At 35.9% G+C, this 12,060-nt stretch overlaps 1 protein-coding gene across 1 annotated transcript in view; it reads right to left on the bottom strand.

Annotated features, from left to right (window-relative positions):
* Positions 1 to 12,060, bottom strand: part of LTK (leukocyte receptor tyrosine kinase) — a 400,559-nt gene that overhangs the window by 31,570 nt on the left and 356,929 nt on the right. Inside the window, exons 23-24 of the mRNA XM_053697813.1 lie at positions 3,108 to 3,237; positions 1,961 to 2,058 (exon numbers count right to left, since the gene is read on the bottom strand). Coding sequence (XP_053553788.1) covers positions 1,961 to 2,058; positions 3,108 to 3,237 — 228 coding nt within the window. The remainder of the gene's footprint in view (positions 1 to 1,960; positions 2,059 to 3,107; positions 3,238 to 12,060) is intronic.

The raw sequence follows: 12,060 nt of genomic DNA on the forward strand, positions 1-12,060 counted from the left end.
CAGAACTAGCCGAATCTAAGTTCCTTTTTCTCAAGCCGAGTTGTAATTCTTTTTCGTGCAGGGACAGTGTATTCGGGCTCGAAATATTTCATTAACACCCGAAGACCCTCACCTTTCAACAAAACTTATAGGAAGCATGTCCTTTGCTACTATATTAGCTATCAGAGTCGACGTTGTTTCAGCACGCACAGTGTCACATTGCCATTGTCTTACTGTAAAAGCTGCAATGGATGTTTGTTGCTGTCCTTTTTTTTTCTCTGTCGTTACCAATGCAGACGGGTGTTTGGTTTTTAGGTGGCTTAACATGGAAGTCGTGGATTTATTGTACTACAATTGCACGCTGCAAATGTTGCACTTAACTGCCTTTTCATGTAGTTTTTCAAAATATTTCCAAGCAGGACTTTTTGTTGAAGATGCCATTTTTTGCAAAATGTGTTTCGTCTATGAGTACGAAATAACAGGTCATAACTGCCACCAAGTGAGACAATCCGCAAACGATAGTAGGCTTAGGCTACGGGCTGGTAGTCTGGCTACGGGCTGTTTTTGACTATCAAAATATAGCAAAATGTAATATATCATTAATCGACTAATGCCGTACTAGTCAGAAAATGCGAAAAATATATATCAAAATATATATATATACACACACACTTTGGAGCCCTACCTTTAAACATGAATATTAATATTTATTCAATTTTAATATTTTTATTATGTTCTACTGTAAATATTTCACATTCCAATATTCTTAAAGGGCCACTAAACCCAAAATCTTTCTTTCATGATTCAGATAGAGACGATAAATTTAAACAACATTACATTTTACTTCTATTATTTATTTTGCTTAATTTTTTTAGATATCCTTAGTTGAAGAAAAAGCAATGCACATCTTGAGCCAATCACACGAGGCTTCTATGTGCAGCAACCAATCAGCAGCTACTGAACATATCTAGATATGCTTTTCAGCAATGAATATCAAGATAATACAACAAAATAGATAATATAAGTAAATTAGAAAGATGTTTAAAACTGCATTCTCTTTCTAAATCATGAAAGAAAAAAATGTGGGTTTCATGTCCCTTTAACATAGAAGAAAATGTTTTTCATATATATATATATATATATATATATATATATATATATATATATATATATATATATATATATATATATATATATACCTGTATAAATTTATATAGATGTATTGGTATAGATTTATATTTTACAAAAAATTGATCACATATATATATATATATATATATGTATATATATATATATATATATATATTATTATTATTTTTTGATGATGATAAAAACAAAAAACAACATTTTCTTCTATGTGAAGAGCATTTAAATGTTAAATATTCATAACTTCCTTCGGGTTTAGTTCTGTAGGTCTAATGCAGTGTCGGAATAGCATGTGAACTATAGGTGTCTATTGAAGTCTAGGGGGAATATATCCCGAAGTCCTGAAGTCAGCCCTCATCGTGTTTCGCTCGAGCAGTAACTTTTCACTTTAAACTTGTAATAGGGGTGCTAACCATCACCCATTAAAAGTTTACTTTAAGTGGTGTTAGCAAGTGAGAGGGAAAAATGTTTAGCGGGCCTTTTGTAATCTGGCCCATATTGGGTGTTTTGAAGTGTATGAATGATTTTGTAAAGTTTGCGACGAGTGAGCTACCACAGAGTTTTTAAATCTATTACTTTTAATTTTAAAAACTCTCCATAAAGTCATGCAATGTGTAATGTAATTCAGTTAATATAAGAATTTCTGGTAGACTGGAATGGGGTCTTCTTAAAGGAATAAACTACTGGAAATAATTTAAATTAAGCCCCAATATAGTAGAAACTGATTTTTGTAAATATATATACTTGTTCTTATATATTCTATGTTGTTGATTTATCAGATGAACATCTATATGTGTTCTAAGAAACCTACAAATAATACCTGTTACAGCTTTACCTGTGGATGAAGTGATTTTCTTCAAGGTATTTGCAGCCACAAGCTATATCTCTGGCCATGTTCAGCAGGTCCTGCATTGTTAAGGTGGATGGCTGATTCTGTGAAGAGATGATTTAATGAAGATGTGCCTGAATGCATGCTTTTTCTCTTAATAAGTAATATCAATGTCATAAAAATAACAATGTCATATCATTTTGCATAACTGTAGAATGAAACTTTTTAAGAAATTCAAATACTTAGGGCCTGATAATCAATAAGAGAAATTACCTAAACTCTTTTTTTCAGCATCACAATACAAGATAGGTGTCTCTCCTTCACACAAAGAACCCAGAATGTTAGCTCTCAGGCTAAAATTTGGGTTTTAAAAAATACTTTGAAACACACTGCAGATCAGAAAGCTTCAGATGCTCCTAAATCACAATTACGTATCATTTTTCAAATGGTCATATTTTAATTGTGTCCACACTTTATAGTTTTAAAGTGCAATTTTATTAATGCTCTGATTTTGTTTTTATTAAACAAGAAAATGATTATGTTTATTGAACAGTCACAACATGCCATATGAAATTTACTGTTTTTGTTTTTCAAGAGGTCAAAGCTATTGAAATAAAACTGTGGAGATTACACAAGGGAAATCAGTGCAAAGTATGAGTGGGGTTTACACAACATAAAGAGTCTAAAAAATCATATGAGGTCATGGCTGCTGATGGACTAGAATGGTTTGAAAACAAATGCTATGGAAACCCTTGTGGTCAGGCCTCCCAACTGTCCTGGATCTTGCGGAATTGCCATGGGTTGGGAGGTCTGGCCTGCATCACCCCTCACAGCTTCTTGCATACCAGCTCCACTACCCAATACACGCCCCACCTCATCTGACCACACCTACAACACAACCCAGCCCTACTCATTACCCGAGCATGTCCACAAGTTCCCTATCTTCAACATATGGAAGAAGCCTTAGGGAAATGTTGGAAGTTATACTTATGTTGCACTTTATATAGCTATTCTAACAGATTAGACTAGACCGGTATAATAGCAAATATTCCTTTGTTTATCCTGAATATTGCTTACAAGGATCAAAAACTTGTATATGGTGTTAACATAATCATAATGTACTTAAAAGATATATAACTATATATCAACTTACCTCCCATGGGCGATTATGCCTGAGAAAGCTTTTCATGTCCCCGCCAGTCATAAGCTCCAGCAGAATAAAACGTGGGAGAGTTTGAAGACTTACTCCAATGCAACGCACAATATTTTGATGGCTGAATTTACTGTATTTATAAATAAAGTTTACCACATCAATTTTCAAGATTTTTTTAGCTTGTTTTTATATATCTCTTAGCTGTTGTTAGCAAGTTATTGAAGTATGCAAAAAACAAACAAATATAATGACTTAATGATGGCTTGAATTGTTTGTATCAAGTACATTTTATACTGAAGTTATCACAAAATTATTTAAGGCAGTTGTTTACAACCATATTTGCTTTGAGACATGTGTTCCATACATTTTAATTATATGTGGTAGCCCTTGTTTATTTTTTGTATGTATGTAACATCTTAAGAAGTACACAAATGGGGAATCCTAATGTAAAATTAACATGTTCAAATTTGTTACAGCATTTAATTTTTACATTACTTGAGCTTGCTATGTAATTAACCTCCAGCAATTGGGTTAAACATATACATAAAGCCCTGCTTGAGAGCCACCAGTATTACAACTCCCCAGAAGGACACAGCCAATCATCAAATCAGGAATGGCAGTCACCTGCCCCTGCCAGTCACTGTCAGTGAGCTGCCTAAGAGCTGCAATTCTTAGAGTTCCCATGCAGGATTTTACTTTTGTGTTTGTGGGAGTAAAACAAATATTAATCATAAGTCACCAAATAAAAAAAAACATATGCTGTAATGATTTAGAAAATTAAATTTTTATATACAAATATTAATTTGCTGCAAGTAAATTATATAGAAATCTCAACACTGGGAACTAAATAATTTCTATTGACGATATTTCCCAATATGTGACACCTGTTAAAAGTAAAGTTTTATGCTAAAAACAAAATTTATGCTTACCTTATAAATTCATTTCTTTTTTGATGTTGAGAGTTCACAAGTAATCACGTGTGTGAATTCCCCTCCTGACAACTAGGAAGAGGCAAAAGATTCCTCAACATACCAGAGCCTTAAAACCCTTGTACTTCCCCTGAATTCTCAGTTACACATATAGCCAAGTAGATGGAGAAAACAAAAAGCAGGGAAGATAAAGCGGGGCAAAAAAAGTACAAAACAAGTACTGCCGTCACCTGAGCAAAAATAAATGGCATGGCTTGTGGACTCTCACCTTCATGAAAGAAATGCATCATTTTGTTTTCTTTCTTTAGATGGTGAGAGTCCATGAGTCGTCACATGTGGGAATCTATACCCAAGCAGTGAAGTATGCTATATAATCATGGACTAATGGGGAAAAAAACGTAAAGGCAGGCATGTTACTTATCAGGCACCACAGCCTGCAGTGCAAAAAAAGAAGCCTCATTAATAAAGGCCCAAGAAGCAGCAACTACTCCAGTAGAATGAGCATTAATACGATCAGGGGTGTCCTCCCTGCAACCTTCCTGAAAAGTCAGAAAAGGTGGCTTAAGCGCTAAAAGAGCTTAAAAGGCTAACGAACTTGTGGCTAAATCTTACAATTTATTACCTTCGATAAAGGCTAAACATAAATAAATATCACAATAAAACCACAATAACACAATAAAATTAGAAACATGGATCCATGTCTAACTTCTAAAAACATAAGTACATAATAAAATCTCCTGGGAGATGCGAATTACAGTGGGAGTGTTGACACTCCTTGATAGTGATACACAAGTGTGGGAAGTTGAATAAAAATACAAATATTAATACTTATAAGCAAAGTTAAACCATAAAACGATTCCAAACTCACAATGTCAATCAAATGTAAAGTCAAAAATGGTGAAAAAAATGGTGGAAAAAGTAAAATGTGAATGTTCGTATTAAACCGTGGGTGTGTCCTCCAACGTTGCTGATGGGTAGTGAGAGATCTATAGTCAAATATAGATGTTAGATGAAGTTGTAGATAAAATGAGTGAAAAATAAGTAAAAAATAAGTAAAAAATATATATAATTCAACCTTTAGGCAAAGGTCATTAGAACCAAAAGGCAAAAAACAAAAAGCAAAAAATAGAAAAAATAATAATAAATGATAAAATCCACTTTGGTGAAATCAAATATGAAATGTAGCAATCCAAAAAAGATAGCGTTCGTGTTAGTTGTGTGCAAAAAATGGGGGATTAAAACAAATTCTGTGCCCAGTGAGTTCAATGTCCCATCCGATGTTAAAAGTAAAATCACAATAAATAGCGACAAAAAAAACCTGTAGGAAAACAAAGAAAAACAAAATAGTACAACACTGTATACAATAGATAATAATGGTAATTAAAATCAAGCTCACCAGTATGCCAACGCGTTTCGGCCTAGATTAGGCCTTTCTCAAGACTATACTGTGTAGTTATCTCTGGGAGCTTTAAATAAAGAGTGTGAGAAAACAATTGGTGCCGTTTTGGCGCCAAAATCGGAAAGACTTCCCTTTCCTGTTTGCCCCATTGCATCTCTGGGATGTTTCCTGTAGTTTCTATCCTATTCCCATCCAACCTGTATTAGTTGTAAATTAGAGAGCCTTTATTCTATGTTTCGGTCTAGAAATGGCCTTATTGTTCCTAAGGGTTATTTGGCAATCATTCCGGTACTCTTCTACAGTGGCTATATACATCCTTTATGTATAGTAATAAATTGTTTGCTGTCTGCGGACCGATTTCCCTTTTTTTCTGTGTCGATGTTATTATTAGGGAATGGATGCTTACTTTAGATCAACCTAATCCTTATATAGTCAGAAGCGCTCAAATCGGAAGACACCGGATGTTTACACAGCCGACTTCCGCCTTAGCTCCTTAGATGCGCTCAGATTGGGAGATACCGGATGCTTACACAGCCGACTTCCGCCCTGATTGATTTGCTCCATTACGTTATGGAGTGTGACCGGAAGTGAAATCATGTCTTCCGGTTTGGCTTCTGGTTGTTGTGGTAGATTACCACATTTGTCAGTTTCATTGTCAATGCCGGTTTTGGTTAGAACCTGATATGTCCATATTTAGGCTTTAGCTTCATATGTATGTGCATTTTAAAAGTAAATCAGAGTGAAATTGTCAAATTAATATATTTAGTAAATTGGTGGGATATATATTCAGAGTCTTCATGATATTATGAAACTTCTTAATCTGTCACTACTTTGTGGAACGGCTATAATTATCTAGCTTTTCTCAATATTTGTAACAATCTCTATTCTGATCTGTTAGTCTGTATTAGAAAAAAGACTAATAAAACAAATTAAGCCCTGTGTTTGTGTATTTCTCACTACCTACTGTTATGATCAACAGAGGTGAGGTGGATCAAATCAATCAGGGCGGAAGTCGGCTGTGTAAGCATCCGGTATCTCCCGATCTGAGCGCATCTAAGGAGCTAAGGCGGAAGTCGGCTGTGTAAAAATCCGGTGTCTTCCGATTTGAGCGCTTCTGACTATATAAGGATTAGGTTGATCTAAAGTAAGCATCCATTCCCTAATAATAACATCGACACAGAAAAAAAGGGAAATCGGTCCGCAGACAGCAAACAATTTATTACTATACATAAAGGATGTATATAGCCACTGTAGAAGAGTACCGGAATGATTGCCAAATAACCCTTAGGAACAATAAGGCCATTTCTAGACCGATACATAGAATAAAGGCTCTCTAATTTACAACTAATACAGGTTGGATGGGAATAGGATAGAAACTACAGGAAACATCCCAGAGATGCAATGGGGCAAACAGGAAAGGGAAGTCTTTCCGATTTTGGCGCCAAAACGGCACCAATTGTTTTCTCACACTCTCTATTTAAAGCTCCCAGAGATAACTACACAGTATAGTCTTGAGAAAGGCCTAATCTAGGCCGAAACGCGTTGGCATACTGGTGAGCTTGATTTTAATTACCATTATTATCTATTGTATACAGTGTTGTACTATTTTGTTTTTCTTTGTTTTCCTACAGGTTTTTTTTGTCGCTATTTATTGTGATTTTACTTTTAACATCGGATGGGACATTGAACTCACTGGGCACAGAATTTGTTTTAATCCCCCATTTTTTGCACACAACTAACACGAACGCTATCTTTTTTGGATTGCTACATTTCATATTTGATTTCACCAAAGTGGATTTTATCATTTATTATTATTTTTTCTATTTTTTGCTTTTTGTTTTTTGCCTTTTGGTTCTAATGACCTTTGCCTAAAGGTTGAATTATATATATTTTTTACTTATTTTTTACTTATTTTTCACTCATTTTATCTACAACTTCATCTAACATCTATATTTGACTATAGATCTCTCACTACCCATCAGCAACGTTGGAGGACACACCCACGGTTTAATACGAACATTCACATTTTACTTTTTCCACCATTTTTTTCACCATTTTTGACTTTACATTTGATTGACATTGTGAGTTTGGAATCGTTTTATGGTTTAACTTTGCTTATAAGTATTAATATTTGTATTTTTATTCAACTTCCCACACTTGTGTATCACTATCAAGGAGTGTCAACACTCCCACTGTAATTCGCATCTCCCAGGAGATTTTATTATGTACTTATGTTTTTAGAAGTTAGACATGGATCCATGTTTCTAATTTTATTGTGTTATTGTGGTTTTATTGTGATATTTATTTATGTTTAGCCTTTATCGAAGGTAATAAATTGTAAGATTTAGCCACAAGTTCGTTAGCCTTTTAAGCTCTTTTAGCGCTTACTCTCACCTTTTCGTATTAGTACTATTATCAGCCTACTAGGAGGCTAACTGTTAGTAAGCTTAAGGCCCCACTGTAGCGCTCGGTCCAATTCTCTCCATTTTAGAAAAGGTGGCTTACAAAACTAAGCTGAAAGCTCAGAAACCCTTGTGGCAGAAAAATAGCCAGAAGAAAAGGAACTTTCCAAAATAAAAGCTGCACATCTAAACCATGCATAAGCTGAAAAGGAGGAGTTTGAAGAATCCTCAAAACCATATTAATATTCCAAGGTGGAGAAACTGGACGGAGAACTAGTTTAATTGATCAGAGCCTGAGCAAAGGTATGGAAATCTAGAATTTTAGCAATTCTCTTAAAGGGACATTAAACACTTTGAGATGGTAATATAAAATGATAAATTGTATATATAAAACAACTCTGCAATATACTTTCATTATTTATTTTGTCCTCTTTGCCTATATTTCCATTCTGAAATTGTGAGCTTTTCAGTTCCTGTTAGAAATGGAAGTGCAGAACACTGTTAAATCCAGCACAACCATTGGCTGCACACTCTAATGACCTATGTATAACTCTCCCTAACTGGCCACAGCAGAGAAGGTCACACAAGTTACAACATGGCAGCTCCCAGTGTTTTATAGACACTAAGGCCTAGATTTGGAGTTTGGCGGTAGCCGTGAAAACCAGCGTTAGAGGCTCCTAACGCTGGTTTTAGGCTACCGCCGGTATTTGGAGTCATTCAAAAAAGGGTCTAACGCTCACTTTTCAGCCGCGACTTTTCCATACCGCAGATCCTCTTACGTCAATTGCGTATCCTATCTTTTCAATGGGATCTTTCTAACTCCGGTATTTAGAGTCGTGTCTGAAGTGAGCGTTAGAAATCTAACGACAAAACTCCAGCCGCAGAAAAAAGTCAGTAGTTAAGAGCTTTCTGGGCTAACGCCGGTTCATAAAGCTCTTAACTACTGTGCTCTAAAGTACACTAACACCCATAAACTACCTATGTACCCCTAAACCGAGGTCCCCCCACATCGCCGCCACTCGATTAAATTTTTTTAACCCCTAATCTGCCGACCGCCACCTACGTTATACTTATGTACCCCTAATCTGATGCCCCTAACACCGCCGACCCCTATATAATATTTATTAACCCCAAATCTGCCCCCCACAACGTCGCCTCCACCTGCCTACACTTATTAACCCCTAATCTGCCGAGCGGACCGCACCGCTATTATAATAAAGTTATTAACCCCTAATCCGCCTCACTAACCCTATAATAAATAGTATTAACCCCTAATCTGCCCTCCCTAACATCGCCGACACCTAACTTCAAACATTAACCCCTAATCTGCCGACTGGAGCTCATCGCTATTCTAATAAATGTATTAACCCCTAAAGCTAAGTCTAACCCTAACACTAACACCCCCCTAAATTAAATATAATTTACATCTAACAAAATTAATTAACTCTTATTAAATAAATTATTCCTATTTAAAGCTAAATACTTACCTGTAAAATAAATCCTAATATAGCTACAATATAAATTATATTTATATTATAGCTATTTTAGGATTTATACTTATTTTACAGGTAACTTGGTATTTATTTTAACCAGGTACAATAGCTAAAATAGTTAAAATAATTACAAAATTACCTGTAAAATAAATCCTAACCTAAGTTACAATTAAACCTAACACTACACTATCAATAAATTAATTAAATAAAATACCTACAATTACCTACAATTAAACCTAACACTACACTATCAATAAATTAATTAAATACAATATCTACAAATAAATACAATGAAATAAACTAACTAAAGTACTAAAAATAAAAAAGAACTAAGTTACAAAGAATAAAAAAATATTTACAAACATCAGAAAAATATTACAACAATTTTAAACTAATTACACCTACTCTAAGCCCCCAAATAAAATAACAAAGCCCCCAAAATAAAAAAATGCCCTACCCTATTCTAAATTACTAAAGTTCAAAGCTCTTTTACCTTACCAGCCCTGAACAGGGCCCTTTGCGGGGCATGCCCCAAAGAATTCAGCTCTTTTGCCTGTAAAAAAAACACATACAATACCCCCCCAACATTACAACCCACATACCCCTAATCTAACCCAAACCCCCCTTAAATAAACCTAACACTAAGCCCCTGAAGATCTTCCTACCTTATCTTCACCATACCAGGTTCACTGATCGATCCAGAAGAGCTCCTCCGATGTCCTGATCCAAGCCCAAGCGGGGGGCTGAAGAGGTCCATGATCCGGCTGAAGTCATCATCCAAGCGGGAGCTGAAGAGGTCCATGATCCGGCTGAAGTCTTCATCCAAGCGGGAGCTGAAGAGGTCCATGATCCGGCTGAAGTCTTCTATCAACGGCATCTTCAATCTTCTTTCTTTGGGAGCCATCATCTTCCATCCGACGCGGAACACCCTCTCCTCCCGACGCCTACTCGCCGAATGACGGTTCCTTTAAATTACGTCATCCAAGATGGTGTCCCTCGAATTCCGATTGGCTGATAGGATTCTATCAGCCAATCGGAATTAAGGTAGGAATATTCTGATTGGCTGATGGAATCAGCCAATAGAATGCGAGCTCAATCTGATTGGCTGATTGGATCAGCCAATCGGATTGAACTTGATTCTGATTGGCTGATTTTGTAATTTTGTAATTATTTTAACTATTTTAGCTATTAAATAGTTCTTAACTATTTAATAGCTATTAATAGCTATTGTACCTAGTTAAAATAAATACAAAGTTACCTGTAAAATAAATATAAATCCTAAAATAGCTATAATATAATTATAATTTATATTGTAGCTATATTAGGATTTATTTTACAGGTCAGAATTTAGCTTTAAATAGGAATAATTTATTTAATAAGAGTTAATTAATTTCATTAGATTTAAATTATATTTAATTTAGGGGGGTGTTAGTGTTAGGGTTAGACTTAGCTTTAGGGGTTAATACATTTATTAGAATTTATTAGAATAGCGGTGAGCTCCAGTCGGCAGATTAGGGGTTAATGTTTGAAGTTAGGTGTCGGCGATGTTAGGGAGGGCAGATTAGGGGTTAATACTATTTATTATAGGGTTAGTGAGGCGGATTAGGGGTTAATAACTTTATTATAATAGCGGTGCGGTCCGCTCAGCAGATTAGGGGTTAATAAGTGTAGGCAGGTGGAGGCGACATTGTGGGGGGCAGATTAGGGGTTAATAAATATAATATAGGGGTCGGCGGTGTTAGGGGCAGCAGATTAGGGGTACATAGGGATAATGTAAGTAGCGGCGGTTTACGGAGCGGCAGATTAGGGGTTAAAAATAATATACAGGGGTCAGCGATAGCGGGGGCGGCAGAATAGGGGTTAATAAGTGTAAGGTTAGGGGTGTTTAGACTCGGGGTACATGTTAGGGTGTTAGGTGCAGACGTAGGAAGTGTTTCCCCCATAGACAACAATGGGGCTGCGTTAGGAGCTGAACACGGCTTTTTTGCAGGTGTTAGGTTTTTTTTCAGCTCAAACAGCCCCATTGTTTTCTATGGGGGAATCGTGCACGAGCACGTTTTTGAGGCTGGCCGCGTCCGTAAGCAACTCTGGTATCGAGAGTTGCAGTGGCGTTAAATATGCTGTATGCTCCTTTTTTGGAGCCTAACGCAGCCATTCTGTGGACTCTCAATACCAGAGTTATTTTAAAGGTGCGGCCAGAAAAAAGCCAGCGTTAGCTACGCGGGTCGTTACCGACAAAACTCTAAATCTAGCCGCTAAACTTTACACGTATTTTGTCACTTTTTAAACAACTAATGAAACTTTAAAAATACATCTACATGTTAGTCATGGACTAATCTTTTCTTTCAATGCATCATTCTATCTAACGTATTTAGTGTTTAATGTCCCTTTAAGGATCAAAAGAGTAAGAGCCAAAAGCTGACAAAAGAACTCTAAAGATTCTAAAAGAATTAAATCTATGTCCTTGCAAGCACACCAAGTGAAAAATGGTTTCAATAACCTTGTCAAAAAATCTCACTGAGACAGCACTAAGTGCTATAACCCAAGGAATTGGTGGATAAATCCACATTTCACCTGGGGAAGACTTTAAATCCTACAAGGAGCAGCACACTGTAGACCAAGGGATTGGTAGATGAATCCTCATTTCACCTTGGAGTAGGGATGGGCTAATGCTTTGCAACAATTGAAAAATGAAATTAATGTAAACACATCCGTTCGTTCGTTTGTACA

The sequence above is a fragment of the Bombina bombina genome, chromosome 1 (genome assembly GCF_027579735.1).
Source record: "Bombina bombina isolate aBomBom1 chromosome 1, aBomBom1.pri, whole genome shotgun sequence".
Taxonomy (NCBI): Eukaryota; Metazoa; Chordata; class Amphibia; order Anura; family Bombinatoridae; genus Bombina; species Bombina bombina.